This window comes from Ailuropoda melanoleuca, chromosome 13 (assembly GCF_002007445.2).
Source record: "Ailuropoda melanoleuca isolate Jingjing chromosome 13, ASM200744v2, whole genome shotgun sequence".
NCBI classification, from domain to species: Eukaryota; Metazoa; Chordata; class Mammalia; order Carnivora; family Ursidae; genus Ailuropoda; species Ailuropoda melanoleuca.
In genome coordinates, this window is record NC_048230.1 from 82857753 (window position 1) to 82884794 (window position 27042).

The following is a 27042-nucleotide window of genomic DNA, read 5'->3' on the forward strand; positions in this document are numbered from 1 at the left end:
CGTTGTTGTTAAGTGTAATTAATTTTTATGCCAATCAGACAACTCAGGCCTTGTACCCTTTCATTACTTAGGGCTCAGAAACTAGATTATGGCTAAAATGCCTTAATCTAATTAGTTGGTTGATCTAGAAGTACAGATAAAAACTAGTCAAGATTTGCCTTGTTCTTGGAGAAGTTACTTTTTTCTACATTATATGTCACATGATAAGAAAAATTAATCAGATAACTATAGATATGACCATGGATATTATCAGATTTTTTGGAAGCAAAGAAATAAATTGTTATGGTATCATATTTTTGGTGAATGGGTTGTTTGGAGACTTCAAAGGCAGGCAGAAGATGAACCAGTTTATAGGTTCCTAAGCTGCTCTTGACATGCCTACAGTGTGTGTGGTTTTATAGGATGACAGACAGAGAAAGGGAGGAGAAAATCAAGGAAAATAGGTATGTGCAACCGTGAACCAAATACTAGTAAACACATAGAGAAGAAACAGCAACTGGATCCTTGGCAAGTTTCTCTCTTTCTAGGTAGCAGGGCCTTCTGCTTCTTCATGTTGCTGAAAGTCAGGCACTGTTTGGCCTAGCTTCACAGAACAGGAAGTTTTGGGTGCGGCCCAAGTACGTAGTTCAGCATCACTGAGGTGCAAGAAAAAAATAGATTCAGTTTGATTCAAAGAGAAACACCATTGTTTGTAATCCAAGTTCAGTCCACCGAGCTCAGCCAAATGACTCCCAGAACCACATTTTGTGGACTTCCAAAAGCCCCACCCTTGTTATAACTCACCTATGAGTCACTGGCTACCTGGTGTGGTAAAGAAATACCACAGTGCACACCTCACCTAGTGTCAAAGCACGCCTCTGTTGTTGGTTCATTCCCATGCAGTTTTAGAGCTTCCTTTAGATTTTGGGTTGTAAGTTCAAAATTTCAGAATCACCTGAATAAGTTTGCTTCATTAAATCTTCTTCCACCTTGGATATAAGAAAGACTTTAATGTTACCAACCATATGACCCAAATCACTATGAATCACTGAATGTGGGTGCTCCAAAGATCTGGTCTTCACCCAGCTTCCATGGGCCTTTTGAAAACACATATTTGATCACATTCTTAAGCCACAGATTTTCTTAAACTCATCAGTGGCTACCTTGTCAGGATGAAGGCTGAAATCCTAAACTTGATTTATGAGTTCTGCATAACCCCCCTGGCTATTCATTCATTCATTCATCAAATATTTATTGGATATCTACTACATATCAGCCATCATTCTAGGCACTGATGTACTAGCAATGGACAGAGTGGATGGAGTTCCCCCACCCCCCAGAAATGATCCTTGACCATGCCTGCCCCTTCACTGTCCATGCCTACCAAACACTGTGCCCTCTTCCTCCCTCCCACAGCTCTTCAGACTCTTCCTTCTGCTGGGAACATTGTGCCTGGTAAACTCCCACTGATTATTCAGCTCTCATTTTAAACACTGTCTTCTTTGGGAAAGTCTTTCTTTTTTCCTAAACTAGATCAGATCCCCAACCTGTCTGTCCCACAGCACTCTTATTTATTCATCATTTCCCTTTTTGTAAGTATTTGCTATATGCATCTGTATTTCCATCTAGACCAGGGTTTGGCAAAATTTTTCCCTAAAGGGCCAGATAATAAATATTTTTCAGCTCTGTGGGCCATACGGTCTCTGTCACAACCATTCGATTCTGCCGTTATAGCATGAAAGCAGTCATAGACAATACATAAACAAATGGGTGTAGCCGTAGTCCAATAAAACTTGATTTTTAAAAGCAAGTGGTGGGCCTGATCTGGCCTATAGGCCACAATTGGCTGACCTCTGAACAACAGAATTTCCTGTTGAAATGGAAATGGAAATGGAAATATTGTATGTCTGCTCCCTTCCATAAGGAAACCACCAGCCACATGTGGTTATCGAACACTTGAAATGTGGCTAGTGTAACTGAGGGTCTAAGTCTCTAAATTTATTTAATTGTAACTATTTAACTTTAAATATAAATAGTCACATGTGGCCGGTGATTATTTTATTGGATAGCAGACATGCAGGCTATGAGGTCAGAGGCAGTGACCCCCTTGGTCACCACCATGTCACTTGGACCTAGCACAGCAGCTGGCACAAAGTAGGTACTCAATATTTGCTGAATGAATGGCTGAACAAATGTATAAGGATGGGATGACTTATCAGAATTCCTATTTGCTTTTTACCACTGCTATACATTTGTTGAGATGTTGCCACTGAATACTTCTTCATTCATTCATTCATCAAATATTTATTGGATATCTACTACATATCAGCCATCATTCTAGGCACTGATGTACTAGCAATGGACAGAGTGGATGGAGTTCCCCCACCATATTCCATATTTCAGGAAATATTACATTTTCGTATGTATATTTTATCTCCCAATTAGCTCATGAGCTCTATGAAGATGAGGCTATAAGAGAGACTCCCTGAATGATTCTCACGGTGCCCAGTATAGGTATATGCCCATGGTAGCCAGCCTTCCCACAGAGTGTTTGCAGCTATCAGTAGTCACCTGGAAAGGGAAAAGATTCAGCCATATAGCTATTTTATTTTTGAAATACGTTTCAATCTTTCCCAAAGGTCTAAATTCAAGCTTTTCTGCTTCAACTTTGCTATTGTAAAGTTGAGAAATTCAGCTTTGCCCTGACCTGTCCTGCCTGATAACCATGGGGAAGTTGCATAATGCCCTATGTCTCTCTTATTAAGTAAAGATAATTCTAATTCTATTACAGTCGTCCACCACCTACCTCTTAAGAATATCATGTAAATAAATAAGAACATGGTCATAAATCTTTGAGCACCTCAGAGAGAAGCACTCTTCTTACATGGCACATTATAACTGATCAATAAGATAAGAGAGCATAGTGATTCTCAGTGATACTAAATTACTGGAACATTGGTTTTTTTGGTTTATCAGGATAACTCAATAAAAGCTCTGTGTTCCTCAAGTAAGCCAGCTGGTTGTAAATAATATCAGAAGAATACAATCATTGCAGGGTGGTGTAGGGCGGTGTAGGGCGGCCATTTTGTTTGAATTATGTCAAATTGACTTTAGAGCCCCCTCCAGCTGTCATCCCAGGTAAGATCTGAGGATCCTCCAAATCTTTCTTCTTGTATTCTTCCTGCAGTCCTGATAAAGAAGCATCCCAAGGAAGGCACACCTTTCTTTCACTCCTATCTGACACGGTAAGTCTAGCTTACCTTGCCATAGAAAGCTCATTCAATTCCAGTGAGCTCCATACATCTCGTCTCCGAATAGGTAACACATAAGGTCCAGCCAGAGGCCCATTCAAGGTTCTGTTTCCACCCAACCACCCAAAAAGTGCCCATGCTGGTCCTCCTGTACTAGAAGGCCCTCCTCCCCTCTCCCAGCCTTTTCCCAAGCTTGGCTCTCTCCCTCTCATTCATTCATTCCTACAACAGATATTCATTGGGCACTCTGAAGCAAACATGCCCTTTATTTTGAATCCCTCCAAGCAAACATGCCCTTTATTTTGAATCCTTAATTTCCCAATCCGGGCGTATCCTGTGGAAGCCTATGGCTGTCTTCATGGGTTGCCCTGACCTATTAGCTACCTTCTCAGATGGTGAAGAGGAAAGCCAAGACAATGGGAAACAAACTTCACTTCACAAGAACTGAACTTGTTCATCAATAGAAAAAAAAAAGAATTGAAGCAGCTAATATATAAAGATCTTATCCCCTGAATAAGTTCCACGTTTATAATCTTGTCTCTCTTTCTCTCTGACATCCGTGGTCACTGAAGCCTAAATCATGTAATATCCATTTTTCTATCAAGCACTGCCCAACATACAGAGATGCTCATTGAATCAAGAATTGAATCTTTGATTCAGTTAATTTTCTGGCATAAACTTCCCAGATTTAAATTTGAATTTTGGTCAGCCCACGTTTCCTCGGGGAGGTGACTCAGTTCTTAGACTTCTCCCGAACACATCTAAGCAAAGGTTAGAAACAAAAACATTTTAACAGAATCCCTATAGTATGTATTCATTAACATAATAATAGGTGTCATAATAAACGAGCCACCAAATCTCAATGGCATAACCCAATAGAAGTTTATTTCTTACTCGTAGCAAGTCTAATTTGACAGTGATAGGAAGCCAGAGGAGAAAGCAGTGAGGACTCTGCTCACACAGTTATTCAGAGAATCAGGCTAACAAAAGTTATGCAATCTTTAATGTGTGGCTTTCGAGGTCATCTTGGCTATCAGCATTCAGAGGGCAACAGGGGAAAGAGAGAAAGAAGTGGATCATGAGAGAGGCTTTTTTATGGGCCAGTCATGAATGTGGCACATTTCGCTTCTACCCATTTCACATTGGTCTGCATTCAGTCACGTGGCCACGTCTGTCTGCAAGGGATGAGGGAAATGTAGCCCAGCTCCGAGGAAGAGGAAAGAGAAATGGGTTTGGTGAGTAGCCAGTCTTTGCCACACTGGGCAAACAACAGGGTTAAAATATTTGAAATATTTGAAAGGCCTGAGTGCAAGATAATGAAAGCTATTATTTCGCAAGTGATCCTTTATTTTCTTTTTATTAAATGACTTGTCTTCTAAAAATATTATTGTATCACCGTGTGGTGAGTATAATGATGGTGTTATGCCGTGAGAACATCGAGCCTGGATCTTTTTACGAAGTGAAGCAGCCAGTGCTGGTCTTAGACTGGGGCTATTAGGCAGGCAAAGTGTATGCCTGTGTGGTGTGGAGAGAGGGGGAGGGGCAGCAGCAGAAGACAGTTAGAGAAGGGAGTAGAAACTGAAGAAATTACAGAAACGTGGCAGCCTGAGGAAAGATGTGGAGGAGAGAAAAACAAGGTGTGAAATGAAAGTTTAATGTTGCTTCAGCAACAAATGCAAGGCCGGAAACGGGAGGACTTGAGGCAGGTCATTTCTATGCCAAGAAATTTAGCTTTATGCTGAAAACCAGCATTTCCCAAAGAGAGTTTTTGTCATGGCCTTGGTAGATTTATATGAAAGGTGAAAAATGCAGTTGATACATGTGCTGGATTAATGGTTAAATGGTTAAGAGTTAAATGGCTTTTCACTCTATTATTTCGATAGCATTCAACAAGCTGATTCAATGACCAAGTATTTTTTCAGCACCTACCGTGGGAAGCTGTGTGCTAGCAATAGGGAATAACACTGAAGAACAAGAAAGATGGCTCTTACGTTCTAGCTTTTGTACACTGCGAATACCCAAGACACGGACGTACATAGCCTTTCCACAACCCTTGCTGTTAATGGCCATCTCTAGGGAGCACTTTGGAAACACTGTGGTAAATGGGTTTTAGAGCTAAAGTTACCTAAGTAGCTACAGATTTGAGGAGTCAGGACTGAACAAGGAGAGCAGGTGTGTGGGTGATTGCAGTGGTTCTGGAGATGGGTTGATGAGCATCTCCCCTGAGGCTTCCAGTTCTAAGCTGGGATTCTTTCTCTCCGCCCATTCCTACTGCCCTTATCCTTCCTGCCCTCATCTTTCAAGTCCTTGGTACACTGCTTTCTCATTCATGAATCCTCCCCTACCTTTTCCAGCCAGGGTTAGATACAACCTTCTCCCAGTTCTCAGGGAACCCTGAACATCTCTCTGTGGTAATAGCTGCCAGCCTGTAGTCTGTCTGTGGGCACATCCTGGCAGATGTTCCTGGCAAAGCATTTGGTAACACGGGCACTCCGTAAGGCTTGGTTTATTGTTGAAATAGAAGAAAACAACAATAATGAAGTATTTTAGGTACACTTGAGGCTGGAGTTTGAAGGCTGTTTAAAAAGAAAATAATAGGGGCGCCTGGGTGGCTCAGATGTTGGGTGTCTACCTTCGGCTCAGGGCGTGATCCCGGCATTCTGGGATCAAGCCCCACATCAGTCTCCTCCGCTATGAGTCTGCTTCTTCCTCTCCCACTCCCCCTGCTTGTGTTCCCTCTCTCGCTGGCTGTCTCTATCTCTGTCAAATAAATAAATAAAATCTTTTAAAAAATAAATAAATAAAAAGAAAATAATAAGTTTAACCTAAGATGTCACGTGTTCATGTATCTCAGTGGCCTGAAAAATTTGAGTTGGCTGAGCAACTGTTTCTTTTACACCAGCTATCCTTCTGGAACACCCCAGATAAGAGGTTTCCGCTTGGCTTCTATCATGTAGACCATCTTATTCCAGGGTTTGCCAGTAGTTACTGATCATTATACCAGATATCTGTAGAAGTCAGAAATAAAATTAGTAAGGTGCTTATGCCCAAATTAAACATGGCTGTATACATATAGAATCAAATGATACACTCTGAGCAGAAGTGTCTCACCTATTTGTGACAAGATGATAGGCTTTAGACTAAACTGAGACATAAGAGTTTCATAAAGCATCTCTAAACATTTATATCTACCAAACACATGCTATAAGACTGGGGTTAAAGTACTCATTTATTAATATCCCCAGACAACTTTCAGGCATGAAGTACCTTCCAAATAAGGTAGAATTGTGTACACTCATCATTCTTATATCATTCCACTTTTATGAGCTTTCAGCTGTATCATTTGTATAATTGACATTCCAAAATATTTTAGAAGAGAAATAAATGGTAACCGGGAATCAATAAGACACTCAAATATTTTAGAGTAAAAGTAAGAACTCTACTGAAGAAAGAGCCAATTTGAATTTTACTAGCTTAGGGATGATTTTTTTTTAAAAAGAAAACATATACATACTACCCATACACACACACACAAGCAAGCAATAAATGTTTCTTCATTTGCTGTATGTCCTTTAAAAAATTTGCAGGTACTTTACACAGTTGTATTTTTATAATTTTTTACCAGTTATGCTTGTTTAATTGCTAAGACGGTCCATGGAAGCTCTTTACAGCACCATTGTGGACATGGTCTCCCCTCCCATAGATTTTTAACCAACTCTCACATTTGAGTACAGCCTAATCTCTGGAATAAATTTCTTATTCGATATCATTCACAGTGGTTGTTTCTCTGCTCAAAACCTAGCAACTACAATGTAGGTAGACACTCATTCCCAAAATGCCGGTATCCTTGGAAGTTTGTGTTCTACCCAGGAGACCTCTGACGAGGTCTACCCAACTCTCATAATGTGAAAAATTCTGCACACATTCCAGTTCAGAAAGGAAGACGGCCCTATCCTTATCCCCAGTGCTCTAAGTTCCCTTTGGCATTTTGTCATCCTAGAGACCATCTTATTACCAGACTTCCTACCCCCACAGTGACCAAAACCTGACAGTTTCTTCATTCTCTTCTTGGCTCTTCTTTGCAAGGACCAACCCAGCAGTGTAATGGAGTGTGCCATGTTCCATGGGCTGCCTCAGTCTGAAAACAAAAGCTTGCTTGTGAGTGGGTGGTTAATCTACAGAATTAACTTGATTCCAGATTTGCTCATCCCTTTCTATCCCACTCTAAGGACTAGAGCAGAACAAAGGCCTGAAGCATGTTTCAGTTTTTTGTTTGTTTGTTTTTCAAAATTCTGGGGAGAAAAATGCTTCTGAGACTGTCAGTGTTCTTCTGGTCAAGATAGTCACATGTGCTCTTCTTCCCACCCCATTAGGGGCACTGTTCTGGGAATTATACCATCTCTTCCCTTTATCTCCAGTTGTCCTTAATCTATTGGGTACTTTCTTCAATTCCTAAATATGCTATTTCTTTATTCTCAAAGAAGCAGCTCCCCTCACTCTTAGTATCTAAAGCCACCACCTCCTGTCTGTCTCATCCTTCACCACCACACTTCAGTGAGTAGTCAGTAACTCCAAGGCCTGTTGTCTCCACCTCCTTTCTCTTTAAATCCTGCTGTCCATAAAACCACTCGGAAAACAGGTGGATAAAATCACTTGCTGAAGTTTCCTTGTGAGTGTTGCCATATGCAATGTTCTTCCTCGGCTCCAGTGTCCCAACCCTCTGACTCTCCTCCCCCTTAAGCCTCCCCCTGCTTCCTCCCTCACACTTGCTGTCTCCCAGCAGATTCTTCTCCTCCTGCTTCTCCCTGTGTGTAGGTACTGGCCAAGGCTCTACATGTATTCTTTCCCATTCTTCCCAAATATTTTAGTCTAACAGTTTCATCTGTCTTCTCTATTCAGAAGATTTCATGAAAATCATAAGCATTTCATGAGTACTTACTCTGTGGCAGGTACTTTGCATATCTTATCTCATTTAATTTTCAAATAACCTTTAGGAGCACCTGGACGGCTGAGTCGGTCGGCCATCCGACTCTTGGTTTTGGCACAGATCATGATATCATGGTCTAGAGATGGAGCCCTGTGACCTCTGCTGGTCACAGGGAGTCTGCTGGAGATTCTCTGCTCTGCCCCTCCCCCCACTCATGCTTGTTCTTGCATTCTGTCTCTTAAATAACTAAATTTTGCAAAAACAAACAAACAAACACTTATTAGCTCCATTGTACACTTATGGCATTTGAGGGCAAGAGAAATTAAGGAACTTGCCAAGGTCATCAAGTCAGCAAATGAAAGTGCCAGGATTTGAACCTAGGTAGTCTCATGGCTATTGAAGCGCTCTCCACCATTCAGCTCTTCAAGACTGGGCTCAAATTCCACCTCCTTCAGGAAGCCTCTCCTGATCACCCAGTGTGATATGGTCCCTCCATTTCTGGCACCCTTATGACATTTATTTTTTGCTCTATGTTATGGCCATTTTCACTCACTCCCCTCCCTGCCCCCACCCCACCTCCCACATACACGATAACATTATCAATTCTGGGAGAAAGGGACTGTATTTGTTGATTTCAAATCCCCTCTAATGTTAGTGTAGGACTATCTAAAATAGGCAGCCAACAAAAGACCTCCTAATTTGAATGGAAGACTTGTCATCTGTAAAAGCGGGTCCTCCCAGCATGCTCCGACACCCTGTTTATTTCCAGATGTGACAGGAATTCAGGAAGTGAACAAACCTCAGGGTATCTCAGGGTTGCCAGTGAGCAGGCACTCTAGGCTAGATGGCTCAGGATCTGTTTATTTTCAAGGCTGTGAAAGAAAAGATAGAACAGAGAAAGGAAGTGCATCACGGAGTCCCATGTTGTGTCAGTCTTTGGCCAGCAAACTTATTAAGCAAGATTTTAATGCTTCATTTACTTTAAAAAGACAAAATCTTGTATTTCAGAATAACTATCCAACCCTTTGAGAAACCTTTCCCAAGAGGTATGATGGACTTCAATTTTAAATAAAGGGATGTAGTAAATGAGTCACTTTCCACCTGTTAAGTAAGACATATATTTCCAGATAACTTTGTTCTTCACCAAGGTATCTCATTTTCTCTCTGTCAAATAAAATTACATTAAATTAAATTAAAATAAATCAAGTAATATGAGAGAAAGTAGGTTTTAGTTTGAACTAATGGACATTGTTGAAAATTTATTCTTTGTGTTATAACTTTCTTCCAGAACAAGTCACAGGGGGGAAAAAAATAAACTAGTTACACAAGCCAGGCTGTGCACCCAACTGCGAGTGTTACTTGCATCTAGGTAGACTGTTCTGTGCAACGCAGGTTTGCCTCAGAGCCAATTCACGCAGAAAGTTCCCAGGGATTTCAGGGGAAATGTGCTGCTTGATTTGGCGACATATGGAGCTCAGAAATGGATATATAGCCAGAAAAGGAAAAAGGGAACATCTTCAACTGATCCTCACAGGATGCCCTGGAACTGTATCTCTTCACATGTGGCTACGTAACTTAGCCATCTTCTGAGTCAACCAAAGTGGTTAATTTGTGTGTGAAGTCACCTGGATTAAGCCTCTTTCACTCACTCTTCTTCCTCTCTGGTGCCCTTAAAATCAGTAGGTCCCCAAATTCTGTCTCAAATCTACCGTTCTTCTCTCTTTATAATTTCTCTTTATCACATTCACCTTCAACCATGGCTTAAACTGTGCCTCATAGCAGTTGACTCCATTTCAGCCAGGGTCTCTCTCTTTTCCTGCATCTCTAACTGCCTGGCAAACAGTCCCTCTTCTGCAAGCCATAACCACATCCAATCCAGTCTTCCCCCTCATAAACACTCCCCTTTCTAATTCCCTCTGTCTTTTTATCAACAATAACACAATACTCCTTGCAGATACTTCCCATTTCCCTCTTCCTTGATCTTGTACCTTACAACTCACAAAAGTTCATCAAATCCTCCTTCATGAGAACCTCAGTCCTTTTTCCCGGAATTTGACAAATCGAGGAAAGAAGGAAGCCAATGGTGTGTCCCCATGATGTGAAAGGAGCCAGGAGATGGTTCCTAACCAGATTAGAAGGTCACTTGGAATACAGGACACAGGTGTAGTCCAAAGGTTAAGCACAGAACAGAGCCAATGATAGGAGCCGAAGCTGGTACCAGAATAGTAAGATCAGCTCTCCATCAGACCTACAGGACAGGTGGGAGGACATAGTGAGAAGGAGGTTAAGAAGTCAGGAACCAGGGACCCGGTCTGTTTTGTTCATCTTTGAATCCCCAGAACCTAGCACATAGGCAGCTCACAATAGGCACCCACTGAATGCTCTGTAATCCCAAGTACAAGGCATTGGTTATAACCTCTCATTCAAGACCTCATATTAAGCAATGCTCTTTCACTGTCGTTATTTGAGACACCAGGTAATACTTGGGGAAGACACATGAGACAAGAGCAAATCCATCCACGTTAGTTTGGAGTATCTAGAGAAGTAACCTGAGAGAATAAATAAGGAGGAAAGGAATTTTAATAATATTTAATAATATCTCATGAGGGTTTTGACTTAACAATTCAAGTGTTTAATGTCATTTTAAAAAGGCTTTTTAAAAAATTGCTTTAAAAACAAGCGATGTAGACATAAGAAATACTCATCTACAGACAGAGTTTTTTGATTGTCTTATGTGGCTTGGGATAAAACTTGCAGTGACTAAGTCACATAGATATTTCCAAAATATTGCAGCTCAAAAGATACAGGGGATAGGAAGGTGACATACTCTAGACAACTGTGTTGAAGGAATCAAACAGTGTTTGTTGTGGCAACAAAGATTATGACAATAGCAAAAACAATGCCCTAATTAATAAGATTTTATATAATGCATCATTCTAAATATATATGTGTAAATTAAATTAATGCATTAAATATGAGTGGACATTTGACCATTTCCTGTAAGTCATTATAAGTGACAAGTGGTCAAAACACTTCTCATTGAGAAATGCGGAATCTGGGCATTGCATTATACTTGTTGAGTGAAATATGAATGAATGTATAAATACTTATTAAAGACTAAAACTTAATTAAACCTTGGCCTTAGGAATAATTTATTCACTAATCCACTGAGCCAGTATTGATGGTGTTACTACGTGCAAATCAGTTAAACAGGAATTAGAATGGTTTGGTACAAAAAATTTCAAACACACACAAAAGTGAAAAAATAATTTAACGAACATTCATATGGCCTCCACCTAGACTCAACAGTTATTTTTTTAAAGAGAGAGCAAGAGAGAGAGTGGGGGGAGGGGCAGCAGGCAAGGGAGAGAGAGAGAGAGAGAGAGCGAGAATCCTAGGCAGGCTCCACACTCAGCATAGAGCTTGACGTGGGACTTGATCTCACAACCCTGAGATCATGACCTGAGCCAAAATTAAGAGTCTGAAGCTTAACGCATTGAGCCACCCAGGCGCCCTATAGACTCAGCAGTTATTAACATTTTCCAAAAATCCTTCATGTATATATATATTTAGTTTTTGATGGACCATTTCAAAAAAAAAATTATAGGTGTCATAACATTTAATTTCCCTAATACTTCAGCATGCACTGAAGTATTTCCTCACATAACTGTGATACTAGTATCACTCCTAACAAAATTAACAATAATTCCTTAATAAGATATATATCCAGTGCACATTTGGGTTTATGCAGTTGTTCAAAATGTGTATTTTTTAACCAGGTTTTTACAACAACAAGAAAACAGTATCCAGTGAAAGAACACACACTGTATTAGGTTGTGTCTTTTAAGTCCCCTCCACCACCCCTCTTTTTTTCTTCTTTTGTTCAGCTTTATTGAGGTATAATTAACAAATGAAAATGTATGTATTTGAGGTGTACAATGTTATTTGATATATGTAAACATTGTGAAATTATTACCAAAGCCAACCTAATTAATACATCCATCACCTCACCTAGTTACCATTTTTTTGTGTGGTAAGGACACTATAGAAATATTGTCTTATCAAATTTTAAATTCACTATACAGTGTTACTAACTGTAGTAACCATGCTGTACATTAGATCCCAGAACTTATTCATCTTATAATCAAAGACTTACATACTTTGGCCAACATCTCCCCATTTCCCCTATTTCCTGCCCCTGGTAACCATCATTCTACTGTCTGCTTCTGTGAGTTCAGCTTTCTCAGATTTCACATATAAATAAGATCGTGCTGTATTTGTCTTTCTGTGCCTGGCTTATTTCATTTAGCATAATGTAGTCCAGGTTCATTTATGTTGTTGCAAATGGCAGGACTAACTTCTTTTTTGTGGCTAAATAATATTCTACAATATTTTATATTTATCCATTCATCCATCTACAGACACTTCGATTATCTATTTCTGTATCTTGGTTGTTATGAATAATGATGCAATGAACTCGGAGGTGCAGATATCTCTTCAGGACACTGATTTCATTTCCTATAGATACATACCCAGAACTGGGATGGCTGGATCATGTGGTAGTTCTGTTTTTTAATTTTTGAGAAACCTCATATAGGTTGTACATTTTCATAATGGCTGTACCAGCTTGCATTCCCACCAACAGTGTACAAGGGTTGCCTTTTCTCCACATCCTCACCCACACTTGTTATCATTTACTTTTTCAATAATACCCATACCCTAATAGGTGTTAGGTGGTATCTCATTGTGGTTTTCATTTGCATTTCCCTGATGATTAGTGATACTGAGTACCTTTTCATATACCTATTGGCCCTTTGTAGGTCTTCTTTGGGAAAATGTCAATTCAGGACTTTGCCCATTTTCAAATCAGGTTATATGAGTGGTTTTTAGTTGTGTGAGTTCTTTATTTTAGATACTAACCCCTTAACATATATTTGGTTTGCAAATATTTCCTCCCATTCCATCAGTTGCCTTTTCATTTTGTTAAAAATTCCCTTTGCTGTGCACGTTGTGGATTATCTGATTGCTTCCTCATGCAGTCATTTGCCACATTCCCTTATCCTGATGTTTCTTGTGAAATGGAAGTTAGATATAAAAACTTGACTAAATTCAGGTTAAATGCATCATTAGTGTATTGAATATTACCTTATGATAGGAGCACAGATGCTCTTGTTCCAAAATTGGTGGTGGAATTTGATCATCCGGTCAAGGTAGTAACCTCAGATTTGTGATTAGGGAGTAACTGACGGGCTGATTCTTTGGCATCTTGCAAAAACTGTATTCCTCATTAGCTTCTTACTTAATGGATTTAGCATCTGTTGAGAATTTTGCCTGAATCAATTATTTTTTAGGGGGTTGGAAAATAAAATGTACCTTTCTGATTTCCTTCTTTCATGATCAACTTCTATTTTTCTCTAAGCACTTTTTCTGATCTTAAACTGTTCTTTGAAAGTTAAAAGTTTCAAAGTCCAAAATTTTAAATATATATTTTATTGTAATGGAAGAGAACTAACCTTCTGTTTTCTTTTGTGTTTTCAGCAAAATGGGAGGCCGCATTTTCATGATAAGCCAATTGTTGAATCCTTTGAGGAAGCACCTCTTCACGTTATGGTTTTCACTTACTTGGGATACGGACTTGGAACCCTATTTGGCTATCTCAGAGACTTTTTGAGGAGCTGCGGGATAGAAAAGTGTAACGCAGCCATAGAGCGAGAAGAACAAAAAGTATGTATGTGTACCTCTTTGGATTTTCGTCAATGCATATTCTTCTCTTAAGTGTTCTCAGAAGTGGCCATGCATGCACAGAGCCCAAAAAAGAATGAGGCACTCAGAAACCACTCAGAGTAAATTCTGTTCATTGCCACCTCATAAACCCCACCCTCTATGTGTTGGACTTGGTTTTTTAAAATATTTTATTAAGCAACTACTATTCTCCAAACACCGAACTAAGGGTTTTCTTGTATGTCATCGTATTTAATTTTTATAACAATCCCACGAGACAGGTATTAAAATACCCTGCATTATGGGATCGAGCCCCACATCAGGCTCCTCCGCTATGAGCCTGCTTCTTCCTCTCCCACTCCCCCTGCTTGTGTTCCCTCTCTCGCTGGCTGTCTCTATCTCTGTCGAATAAATAAATTTTAAAAATCTTAAAAAAAAAGTGTTAAAATACCATTTTAAAGAGGAAAGAATCAAAATATAAGAACGAGGGCTTTTGGCTAGGACTGGACTCTGATCTTGTTGCAAGATTAATATTTTAATAATAATTAAAATTATTATTTTAATTCTATGCTAGAATAGAAAAGTGTGCCTGAGTGAAATATGAAATTTTAATTTCATTTAGGTCATGGTTTCTCAGCTTTGGTACCATTGACATTTTGGATTGGATAATTCTCTGATGTGGAAGGCCACCCTGGGCACTGCAGGGTTTTTGACAGCATCCTGGCCTCTCTTCATATCGATGAGTTAGCATTTTACCACACACTTGTGACAAACAAACATTTCTCCAAGCATTGTAAAAGGGTGTCATGAAGTGCAAAAAAACCCAATTTAGAACCACAAATCTAGATACTTTTGATAGTTAATCCACAAAAGTCTACATCATCCTCTTTTCACATAAAGCTACCAGGACACCCTGGAAAATATTCAGGGATCAGCAAAGAGCCTGCATTTTCCTAACATGTTCTCCGAATTGGTTTATATAATTTATGATGCCCTGAATTCCTTTTTCTAAAAATTGCTTTGAAATACTATGATGATTATGGCCATGGATCGTTCCACATGATGGAGCCTTGAACACATCTAAGCAAAGAACATAGGGAAAGAAAACGTGGTATGGAAGAGGTAAGAGAAAGCATTGTACATTCAAGAAACCGAGGAATTCCAATGACTGGACTATTGTGAGTGACAGTGGGAGTATGTGAGGAGAAAGATTGTTTGAGAGGCAAGTAGGGACCAGACTATAATGGGTTTTTATAAGCCAAAGATATTTATTATAAGAACAATGGGCATTGAAGGAATTTAAGCAGAGGAATGCAGATTTGCGGATTAGAAAGACCATGTTCGCTGGCCTATGAAAAAGGGATCGCAGGAGGACAGCACAGACCAAAAATCCAGTTAAGAGGCTGATGCAGAAATCCAGCTTAAAAATTAAAAAAAGCTAGATCAGACCTTGGGGTAAGAGCGGGGTAGTTATAATAGGGGTGGTGGTAAGAGGTAAGGCCAAGAGATGTTAAAGAAGATGGAGTTAAGAATGATTGGCTTGACTTGGGGAATTAGGGAGATGGACAAATCAAAGACCACACCCTGGTCTATGCCTTGGGCAGCTGGGCAGGAAGAAGTTTGTGGCATTCAATGAAATGGGAAATAGAGGAGGAAGAGCCAGTTGGAGGGGAAAATTGTCAATTCCTTTTTTGACAAGTTGAGAATTGGCAGTTAGATATAAAGGTCTAAACCCCTGGAGAAAAGTCCCAGATGGAGAGTATGGCGTTTTTAGTATATATTGAACATATCAACATTAATCCAAGCGACAGAAGTAGATGAGATCTCCCAAGGAAGGTCTATGGACAAAAAAGAGGAAGGCAGAGACAAGAATGAAGAACTTTAGAGAATTTAATAGATGTAAGAGATGGAATTCCAATTCAAGACCAGAGGCGAAGCGACCACTTAAAAAGCCTTAAAATAGTTTAGGAAAGAGATATTTGTCCTTACACTGGGGAAGAGGTAGATGGAATGAAGAAAAGGGAATTATAGAGATATTTAGGAGGTAGAATCAACAAGCCTTGGTGCTGTGTGTACAGAAAATAAGATCAAGGGAAGAAACCAGGGTAATCCCAACTTCTGCTGTGGTCAGACACGAGAATGGTGGTGGTACACCGGTCACAATGGCAAAGTTTTATATCAGCAAAAAGATGTGCACACATACAGTTTTGAGGGTGTACAGATCCATAAGTGGCAAACATATAGAAACAGTTGAATCTAGTAGGAGCTGATAACCAAATGGGAGACTGGGATAAGAAAAGCAAGTTCTTCTGGGCCATTCTCGTGAGGATCCCCACAGCCCCTCCCTGACACCAGCCGGTCTGTTCTAGAAGCTCTTATCACCAATCTGCCTGCTACCCGGGTGTAGGTAACTGGTGCACAATAGATCAGCACATTTTAGAATATTTACTGGGACAGAGGGTGAGTCAAATGTAAATTTCTCAGGTGTGGCATCCCTTAGCAGGCTTAGGCTTCAGCTCTGCTGTCTATTTTCTATGCTGTGCCAGTATTTTTGCTCCAGCAACCCAGCAGGGCTAGTCACTTCGGTCTTTCCAAAGCATTTCTTACATTTCAAGCAGAACATACTTATATATAGGCAAATTGGTTCTGAGGGAAGCAGACTCTGAGATGGAGGCATGAAGGCAGAAAGGTTTCTGTGGTGTGCTCCTGGAAGCAACGCCCGTAAACCTACAAGGGAGCAAAGGAAGCAAGATGAGACAGGTGAATTGTGATGCAGTCCCAGCCAAGGCCTCCGTGGCTCCCACAGGGAGCTCTGGAGACAGGAGAGTCCTTTGGAAGCATTGCTCACGATGATAGGGTGTGGAGCCTCCAGTGGGTGCTACCTCCGCAGAGGGCTGTGACCCCTAGCCAGGCAGCTCCCTTCAGCAAGCTGTCTGCCTCCTACACCCCAGGGACTGGGCGAAAGGGCGCCTGGTCCAGAACAATGGGATACACTGAGGGCGAGCAGCCTGGATTGCAACACCTGTCACTATGGCTGCAAGCACAGCTCCAGGAGGAAGACATTGTATCAAATAATGCCCTGTATTTCTTTACAAAGTAAATGATTTCCCTCCTGTTAGATCTCTGTGGGGTAGAGAGCATCAGTCGATTGACTCACCTTGGTGGTCAGACCTTTCACATGGTACGCTTTTTATCACATGATCCTTCCTTTTGAGCCCCTTTTGAGCCTTTCAGAGTAACTGGTTTTAATAAATTGCAATGGCTGCAGTCGCTATATTCTTTTGGATGGGACTTGCTCACTAGAAACCCTACCTTCAGGCTGACCTTTAGCCTTTTACTATTTTTCCCCAGCCCCGTACTTGGGACAGTATCCTTGCTTTGCGTTAATAAGCTACTTGAGGCACGTATTGAAGTCTCTTGCTGGAAACACACTGCTTTCCCATGACTCTGGGCTCTCTTAGCAGAAATGAGCATTATATTCTATTCTAAAAGCTGGTCACTGAGAGAGCAGAATGAGTCATCCCTTAAGACAAACCAGCCAAGAGCAAAATGACATCGGGAGATAAGCACATCCATAAGGTGGTGGTGGAGAATAGCAATTATGTTTTTCAAAAAGATCAGAAAGAGATCTGATTCTGATTACACTCTTCTACTCTATGTGCATTCTTTTTATTTTTAATAAAAGTTGTATATATTTAAGGGTACAACTTGATATTTTAATAAAAATACACAGAGCAAAATGATTGTTGCCGTCAAGCTAATTGGCATGTACCTCTCCTCATTTCTTTCTTGTTTTAATCAAACACAAGAATTTATTAATCCAGTTTTCCTATTTTCTCCCTCACTGGGATGACTCTTCTCACATCAAACCATCCATTCCAACTAAAGTGTTGCCCTGAATTTAGAATCTTTTTGCATTCTTCTTCTTTTTGATTTCTAGACCAAACACCCAAAACGTAAAGTCTCTGACAATCCTCTTATCTAGATCACTTGGTTACTGATTCACTTAGTATTACTGATTCACTTAGTATAAATAGGTGAAAAGAAAAAAAAAATCAAAATCTTCCTCCGGAAGAGCACTAAAAAACAAATCACAGGCCCAGGACATCTGGCACATCAGATAGACCTCACTAACAATCAGAAGACACTGGCAAAAATAGGACAGTACAGACAGGTACGAGGTTTAAATATTCTTGCTTAAATTCTCCTTTTAACTCTTAATTTTGGAGACACATATTTTTATTTAAAATCAAAGGCCACTGCAGTGATGAATTGCAATTCATTAAAGACCTCTAGATCAATCACTTTCTCAATGATGCAGTGACTTAACTTTGCAAAATCTAGAAGATGTCAGCAAACATAATCATCAAATGAATGTCAAACACCATCAGAGACTTGAAAAACTTCAAGCACAGCCACATTTCTCAATCCGCATGGTTTGATAACAGGTTCAGCAAGACCTGCTCCACAGGGCACTGGCCTGTTAGAAAACATGGCAGTGCAGTTCTGTGTTCACACTACATCCACAGAATCCCTCCAGCGCCCCTGCAAGTACATCCCAGATATTTCTGGCCCATCCCCAGAGACTTTTACTCCCACATGAAACAAAGAGGGTTCAGCAAGTTGTAATTGTAAAGAATTTTAAGACAAACCTCCAAATGTTTGCATGAATTAAAAATTGCCCTTTTGCATCCACATTTTGCATCCTGATACAAGATCAGGATTCACCTAGAGAGGCTTTCTCCTGAGTAATTGGAAGGATGAGTTCCATTAAGGTCACTGGGTATGAGTTTTGTCCATAGTAAACAGATGGCCCGAACCCTGGTCTTCCTGTTTGGACCTGGGTGAGTCCAAACTCAGCGCTTTCACTGGGGTTTCCCTGGGAACTTAGCATATTAGCCAGCAGCTTGTGAGATGGGAATATTAGACCAATGATTCTCAGCCTTGGCTGCCCATTGGAATCACCTAAGAAGCTTAAAAAGCCACTAAGACGTGGGCTTTACCCACAAATATTCTCATTTAATTGGTTTCTGGGGCACCCTTGGTGAGGTTCATAAAAGCTTCCCAGGTGATTCTCCTATGCAGAAAGTTAGAAGCCAGTGTTTTAGAACAACACTTCTCAAACTTCCCTGTGCATGCAAACGGTCACTCCCTCACTTCCTTGACTTAACGATCTACCAAGAGATCCAATAGCTTTAAATTCAGCAGAAATTGCTGGCCAGTGAAATCCCCAATCTCCCCAACCAGACCTGATTCCAAATACCTCCTGGCTGTTTCTAAAAAGCAAATGCACCCTCACCAGAGCTGAATATTTTCCACGATTGCGTCTAGCAGAGAAACATGTGCCATAAGTTGGAACAACAACTCTACAACAGAGTTCTCGGAATATTTTGTGAAATAAGACCATCAGTAAAATTAGATCATGGCTTCCACACGGTGAATACTCAGGTCAATATTTATTTGGATATATATATATCTGAACATCCAAATAAATATACATATATATACATGTTATACACACACGTACATAACTTCTGCTGTGTCATTAAAATGTTAGTTAAATCATTTTCTAGTTCTTTTACAATTCAGACTTTGCTTCCCTTCACAAGAAGGAATCTACAAAGAGGAGTCAAGCAGAGTTGATTGATTATTTTTTTAAATTCTACCAAACATTTATCGATTTATTTGTTTGCTTCTTTCTTTATTTATTTGCTTATATTATGTTCCATTAGCCACCATGCAGCACATCATTAGTTTCTGATGTAGTGTTCAATGGTTCATTAGTTGCGTGTAACAGCCAGTGCTCATCAGAACACATGTCCTCCTTAATGCCCATCACCCAGTTACCCCATTCCCCCACCCCGCTCCCTTCTGTAACCCTCAGTTTGTTTCCTGGAGTCCAGAGTCTCTCATGGTTTGTCCCCCTCTCTGATTTCTTCCCACTCAGTTTTCCCTCCCTTCCTCTATAGTCCTCCATGCTATTCCTTACATTCCACATGTGAGTGAAACCGTATTAATAAGGTAGAGCTTGGCTATGTACAGTAACTAGAACTAAGCCAATGTGTGATATGGGCGGATTATGACAAGTCCTAATGAAGAGCCCCTTCTCAAACCTGTCTTTTTTTTCCCTTTTCTTTTTGTTATGGAAATAAGGAGCAAAAGCCTCCTTCCTGTCGTTTTCATGCATTTCATTGCACAACGGTTCATTTGCACCCATTCTGTCTTTTCCTTAACATAAATGGGATTGTATCATACACACTGTTGTGTGACTCACTCTTTTGTCACCTAACTATGTCTGAAGATCTTTACACGTCAGCGCCAGTTCACCTCATTCCTTGTACTTTTTCGGGTGAGGATATTCCATAATGTGGCTACATGATTATTTATATCACCATTGTTTATTATTTTGTTATTTCAAATAATTCTTCAATTAACGGCATGTGTATTTATTCGAGGATTATTCCTAGAAGTGGCTTTCTGGGTTCAAGGAATGTATATTTCAACTTCTGAGAGATGGGCAAATTGCCTTCCAAAAAAGCTTGCCCAGCTCGACTCCAGCCAGCAGTACCAAGGAGCGCTTGCTTCCTCACCAGCACTTGAATGTTGATATGACCAACATGTTTTTTACTTTGGCCAGTCTGATAGGTCAACTTTCTTTGTTCTGGTCTTAATTTGCATTTTCCTGATTAACAGCGAGACTAAGCTGCTTTTGATATGATCATTAGTACTTTATACTTACTCTTCTTGAATTGCCTATTCATATCCCTTGCTCTTGATTTTATTAAATTGTTTTTTCCTCACAGATTTAGAGGAGTCTTTTCTATATATCCATATATGAATAATTTGTCTATTAAATGATTTTAGTTATTTTTCTTAATCTCTTTCTTGGCTTTTAATTTTTTCTATGTTCTACTTAGCCGTATTTACGTTTTTAATTTTTAAGCTGTATGTATCAGACATTTTCTTTTGTTTTCCTTGTTGTTAGTTTTTGCTTTGGGGGGAGGGAGACTTCATGAGGTTTAGGAAAGCATTTTTTTCATCTTAAAACAAATTTTCCTACAATTTCGTTCAGTACTTTTATGATCTGTGAGGTATTTATGCATTAATCCATAAATTCACTTAGAACTTATGTCTATGTGTTGTGTGAGGTAGGAGGGCTTTTTAAAAAATATTTAAATTCTAGTTAGTTAACATATAGTGTAATATTGGTTACAGGAGTAGAATGTAGTGATTCATGACTCACATATAATACTCAGTGCTCGACACAATTGCCCTCCTTATACCCATCACCCACTTTGCCCCTCCCTTGCCCACCTCCCCTCCAGCAACCCTCAGTTTGTTCTCTAGTTGAGAGTCTCTTGTAGTTTGCCTTCCTCTCTTTTTTTTCCCTTCCCCTATGTTCATCCATTTTGTTTCTTAAATTCCACATATGAGTGAATTGGATGGTATTTGTCTTACTCTGACTGACTTATTTTGCTTAGCATAATACACTCTAGCTCCATCCATGTCATTGCAAATGGCAAGATTTCCTTCTTTTTGATGACTGAGTAATATTCCTGTGTGTGTGTGTGTGTGTGTGTGTGTGTGTGTGTGTGCATGTGCATGTACACCACATCTTCTTTATCCATTCATCAGTCAATGGACATTTGGGCTCTTTACATGATTTGGCTATTGTTGATAATGCTGTTATAAACATCAGGGTGCATGTGCCCCTTCAAATCAGTATTTTTCTATCTTTTGGGTAAATACCTAGGAGTGCAATTGCTGGGTCATAGGGTAGTTCTATTTTTAACTTTCTGAGGAACTTCCATACTGTTTGCCAGAGTGGCCGCCCCAGTTTGCATTCCCATCAACAGTGTAAGAGGGTTCCCCTTTCTCCACATCCTCACCAACGTCTGTTGTTTCCTGACTCATTAATTTTAACCATTCTGACAGGTGTGACGTGGTATCTTATTGTGGTTTTGATTTGTAGTTCCCTGAAGATGAGTAATGTTGAGTGTCTTTTCATGTGAGGAGGACTTTCTTTTTTATTTTATTATTTTTTTAAGATTATTTATTTATTTATTTGACAGAGAGAGACAGCCAGCGAGAGAGGGAACACAGGCAGGGGGAGTGGGAGAGGAAGAAGCAGGCTCCCAGCCGAGGAGCCCGATGTGGGACTCGATCCCGGGATTCCGGGATCATGCCCTGAGCTGAAGGCAGACGCCTAACGACTGTGCTACCCAGGCACCCCAGGACTTTCTTTTTTAAAAGAGAGTTTTAAATTGTCTCAATATCATTAATTGAATTTTTTACCCACTGATTTGAATTATTGATCAATTTGCCTATTTTTAAGGTAAATTTGTAAGTTTTTAGGAAATTCTTAGATTTTTTCTCTGTGTATACTTTAGAATTAGCTTGTCAGACATTGAATTTTTTTTAAGAAACTATTGCCATTTTAATTGGTAATATACTATTAAAGCTATAGGTATAGGTTAACTTTGGAAAATTTGACATTTAATAATATTTAGTCTTCTCATTTAGAAACATGATATGTCTCTCCATTTATTTAGGTATTTCTCATGTCCTTTAATAAAATTTTATAGTTTTCTTTATTCTAAGGTCTTAAATTTTCTCTTATGATCATTATTTGGGTACAAATTTTTGATGGTGGCTCTATTTGAATATTATCTTTTTTCTATATCCCATATTCTAATTAGTTATTGATGGCATATAGGACAGCTATTGGTATTTTAATACTTTAATTCCAAATGCTACCACCTTCATGAATATCTCTCCTTAGTTGCCACAGCTTCTCAGATAGTTGTACTGGAATTTCTTGTAATTTTCCATGCATGCCATGAAAAACTGAACACTGTCTTTTTAAGTGTATTAGAACAAACTTGCTAACTATGTAATTTGGATCTTCTAGACTTACTTATGCTTTTGTCTTCGCAAACTTACCGTTTCTGGAAACGTATGTTAATGTCTTCCACTGTGATTATGGATTTGTTAGTTTTTCTTTTTCTTATGTATTTCAATGTAACTGTCAGATACGTGAGAAATGACTCTTACGGTTCTTGGTGGATTTGTTCCTTTTATCCTACTTAACCTTGCACTTTGTCATGTCTGATACGAATATTTATACATCTGCTTTTTCTTCAACAGTCATCTCTTTATTTCAGTCTTCATCACTTTCAGAAAATGTAGCCCTCTTACAAGCAGCATATAGATTTATTTTAAATCAAATGTGAAAGCTGTGTTTTAATAAAATAATATAAACTATGAACAATTACTTTCTTGAACCATATGAAATTGCTGTTTTTGTAGGTCAAAAACAAACATTGGCAACTCCTTATGGTTAAACCTAATACTTTAATTACTCATGTGTTTAAACTTATTCCTGCCATCTTTATATTTAACATTTACATTTTCTGTTTTGTTTTTTTTAATTTTAAATACTTTTCCTTTCATACCTTTGATACATTTGATTCTCCTTGTCACTGTTAGGAAGTTATATATCGTATTTCTCCCTGCTATTATTTTAATGGTTTTCTTTTAATATTTAACACATATATATGGAATTTAGATACAGTTAGTGATGAGAATCTTCTCCAGATCAGGAGAAGAATTTAATATTTCTTTCTCCCACCTACCCATTTTCCAGGGTATCATTTGTTTATTAATTTTTAGGTTCTGTTTCTTTATACCTCATATACCTGGGTTAAGCCATAGTCCATCAGTTTCTTCACTCACTACTTTACCTGGCGTCTCATCTTCCTCTTTAGTTATTTCGTTGTTTGTTTTGTTGAGGTATATGCTCAATTATTACAGAAAAGGTCCGTGGGAGTTAAACTCATGACTCCTTACATATATTGGAATGTTTTTATGTGGCTTTCTCATTTGATTGCTTGTTCAGCTGAGTATAGGATTCTAAGTTCAAAATCATTTTCCTTCATAATCTTTTTTACCATTATCACCTACAAAAGTCTGAAGCAATCCATTTCTTATTCCTCTGTATGTAAACTGCCTTTCTTTCTTCCCTGAAAACACTTGAGGCTTTCCCCTTTATCCCTGGAGACATGAAATTTAACCAGTACCCAGTAGATCATTTACATCTTAGGATTCAAGTCTTTCCTCCTTTCTGGAATTCCCCCCCTCCCTCCTCCTCTGTCTTTTTTACCTTCTTTTCCTCCTCTTACACTTCTCCTTCTTATCCTCCTTTTTTTCCCCAATATTGCAACTCCCATGAGAGAGACATTGAATCTTCTGAATCTGTCTTATGTATCTCTTGACTTCCTTTATATTTTTTTTCTCTATCCTTTCTCATCATGTCCTTGAGAACTTAGTCAATTTTCTATTCTAGCTTATAAATTGTTTTTCAGCTGTCCATTATCCTTTTGAGTTGTTGATCTTTTAAAAGGATGCATTATTCTGTTGTTTGTCTCAAAAGACAAATATGTTTTAAATTATTTTTCTGTTTACTCTATTAAGTCTTTTCACTAGATGTTAGTTCTTCTGCTTGTTGTATTTGGTACCTCTTATGCTACTTTTCCTTAAATAGTACTGATACTGTTTTATGTTCATTTCTTTTTAAATTTAGGAATCCTTATTCTACATATTCACCTATCTTGGGTGATTTAAGAAGGGAAATGGAAGGAGTTTGCAGGACCAGTAGCTTGTGTTCTTGCAGTGTGGATTCCCCATCTCTCTACACTGGGGCATGGCTCTTCCATTCCGTACCTGGTGCCTAGCAAGGGGATTTGTCCTATGGACAACACAACTGCTTCTTACTTATTAACCCAATAAAAAGAGGACAAAGACATCTAGCTTCCCACTTAATCATCCTGACTATCAACTTCTTATGGTTATTGACTCTTAGCTTTAAACTCCCCTACAGTTAATTTATGTCCACACCAATCTTCTCAGCAAGTGTTTTTAAAACTATGCTTTCCTATGGTTTTACTTCTCCGTTGATTAGATCTTATCTGAGTTTTGTGATGCTTCAATATTTCTGATTCAGTAATGATACTCTCGATTGTCTTTCTAGGCATTTGTAAATTTATTTTGTTTCTTAAACATCTTTTGTCACTTCAGAGGACTTTTAGATGAGTGGTAGAATACTTACAAACACTGAGTCTACCATTTTTATTCACATCTCTCTCTAATTTCTTAATAGAAATAAATTTAGCCATCTTGACTTTGTACTTCTCATACTTAAAAGAACTGTTTATGGTACATTGTCCTTTCCAACAATGAAGAGAACATGAACATGAATTTCATTATTATTTCCCGAAAGGAAATAATGACATAAAATGAAATATTAGGTGAGAACAGAAATGTAGGTGAAAACAAAGTGTTAATGTGGGCAAAAGTAACCACTGGTGTTTGATAATGATTTTTTTCTCTCTCTACAAATTCTTGATTCTGTTTTCTATTGAATGAGCAGGTAGTTAAATCAAATAAGAAGGAGCATGCTTCCAAATTTGGCACTATTTTTCACAATGGGCCATGGATATGTTCTCTTCACTTCCTTATAAACACCTAGCCATGTAGCATGGTTATTGGAAAGAGCACTAGTTTTAGAACTGTAATTCCCAATTTGTCCACCCAAATTTTCTGACTTTCCACTAATTCATCTGTAAACATTGGGTAGAAATATGTATAACACTTGGAAAATTATAAAGCATCCTACAAGCTTAAAGGTGGATAAAGAAAGATTGTCGTATTGCAGTAGAAACAAAGACATTTTTGTGGCTGCATTTTTAGATTTTGCTCAACGCTCCTACAGCCCACCACCCAAAACAATTGTGTCCTTATGCCCCAAGTTTCACTCTCACATCTAGCCATTTGTGTCAGGAAGAAAAATAAAGATTGTGAGTAGGCCAAGAGACAAGTTACATCTACAGATGGATAAAGGTATGTCCTCTTGCAATGCTCCTGTTTTTGCAATATCTAGTCCAGTTTCATTTTCTGGTATAGCGAAAATGCTGTGGGAGGTTTACCTGAGATTAGAGGTCATTGACCTTTGGAAGGTGTTGACTGCTCCTGAAGAAACCTCCCCGGTGCTCAAAGGAATGGGGTGGGGTGAAAATACACCCATGCAGAGGCAGGAAGCCTCACAGGTGCAGAGGAAGAGCAGGACAATGCCTCAAAAGAAGACAATTCTTACTCAAACCAGACCTTGAATTCTAAGTAGCTCCCTCTCAGGGACACAGACTGCTGAGCTTGTGTTTCAGACCTGGGTTAGCACTCACACCACTCACAAAGAAATGGCTCTGCATGGTTAAAAAAACTGGTCTATCCCTTTGGCAGAGAAGTTTCAGGTACTTAATTACTAAAAAATTCTATTGAATATGAGGATCATTCCCTACTAGAAAGTCTTCTCTGATCCCACAGAATAGGTTAGAATCCCTGTATCTTGCCCTCAAAGCATCTGTCTCAATAAAAAGCTGGCTGCCCATTTCCTCATAGGCAGAAAATCTGGATCTCTGAGCCAGGAGCCAGAAAGTTTGGGCATGATGAAGTATTTTCTCACCTTCCCTCAAGAGGCCATGATAGCATATCTTTATGAGACTCAATGATGGAATGCCCTAGGTTGTTTCCTCAAGTAAATGCCAAGTTCCTTAAGATGAGTGGACATTCCTCCATGGTCTGGCAAACTGTTGGCCTTAGCTTTCCGTATTGTGGGTCATGGTTTTTGTTATAACTGGGGTTTTGGAGGGAAGCTTGCAGAAGTGGGGAAGGTGCCAGCCTGAAGTCACTCTTAAGTGACTGCTGGGAAAGTGAATGAAGCCAGAGGCTGACCAGAGTTCAAGTCACTCATCTTGCTGGGTCTGATTTCCTCACATGTCAAATGGGTGCTTGAACTCTACAACTTCTATGTCCCTCTGCCCTGGTATCCTGTGCATCTTGTGGTTCTATGTTGAAATTAATTTTGTTTTTGGGGTGCCTGGGTGGTTCAGTAGGTTAAGCATCTGCCTTCAGCTCAAGTCATGATCCCAAGGTCCTGGGATCAAGCCCCACATCAGGCTCCCTGCTCAGTGAGGAACCTGCTTCTTCCTCTCCCTCTGCCACTCCGCCTGCTTGTGCTCTCTCTCTCTCATTCTCACTCTCTCTCAAATAAAATCTTAAAAAAAGAGAGAAATTAATTTTTTAAATATTATAGACATAATATTTTGTTTT

The 27042-nt window shown here is 39.3% G+C and overlaps 1 protein-coding gene across 1 annotated transcript in view; it reads left to right on the forward strand.

Annotated features, from left to right (window-relative positions):
* SPTLC3 (serine palmitoyltransferase long chain base subunit 3) overlaps positions 1-27042 on the forward strand; it is a 125348-nt gene that overhangs the window by 18661 nt on the left and 79645 nt on the right. The window contains 1 exon segment of the mRNA XM_034641610.1: positions 13696-13881. Coding sequence (XP_034497501.1) covers positions 13696-13881 — 186 coding nt within the window.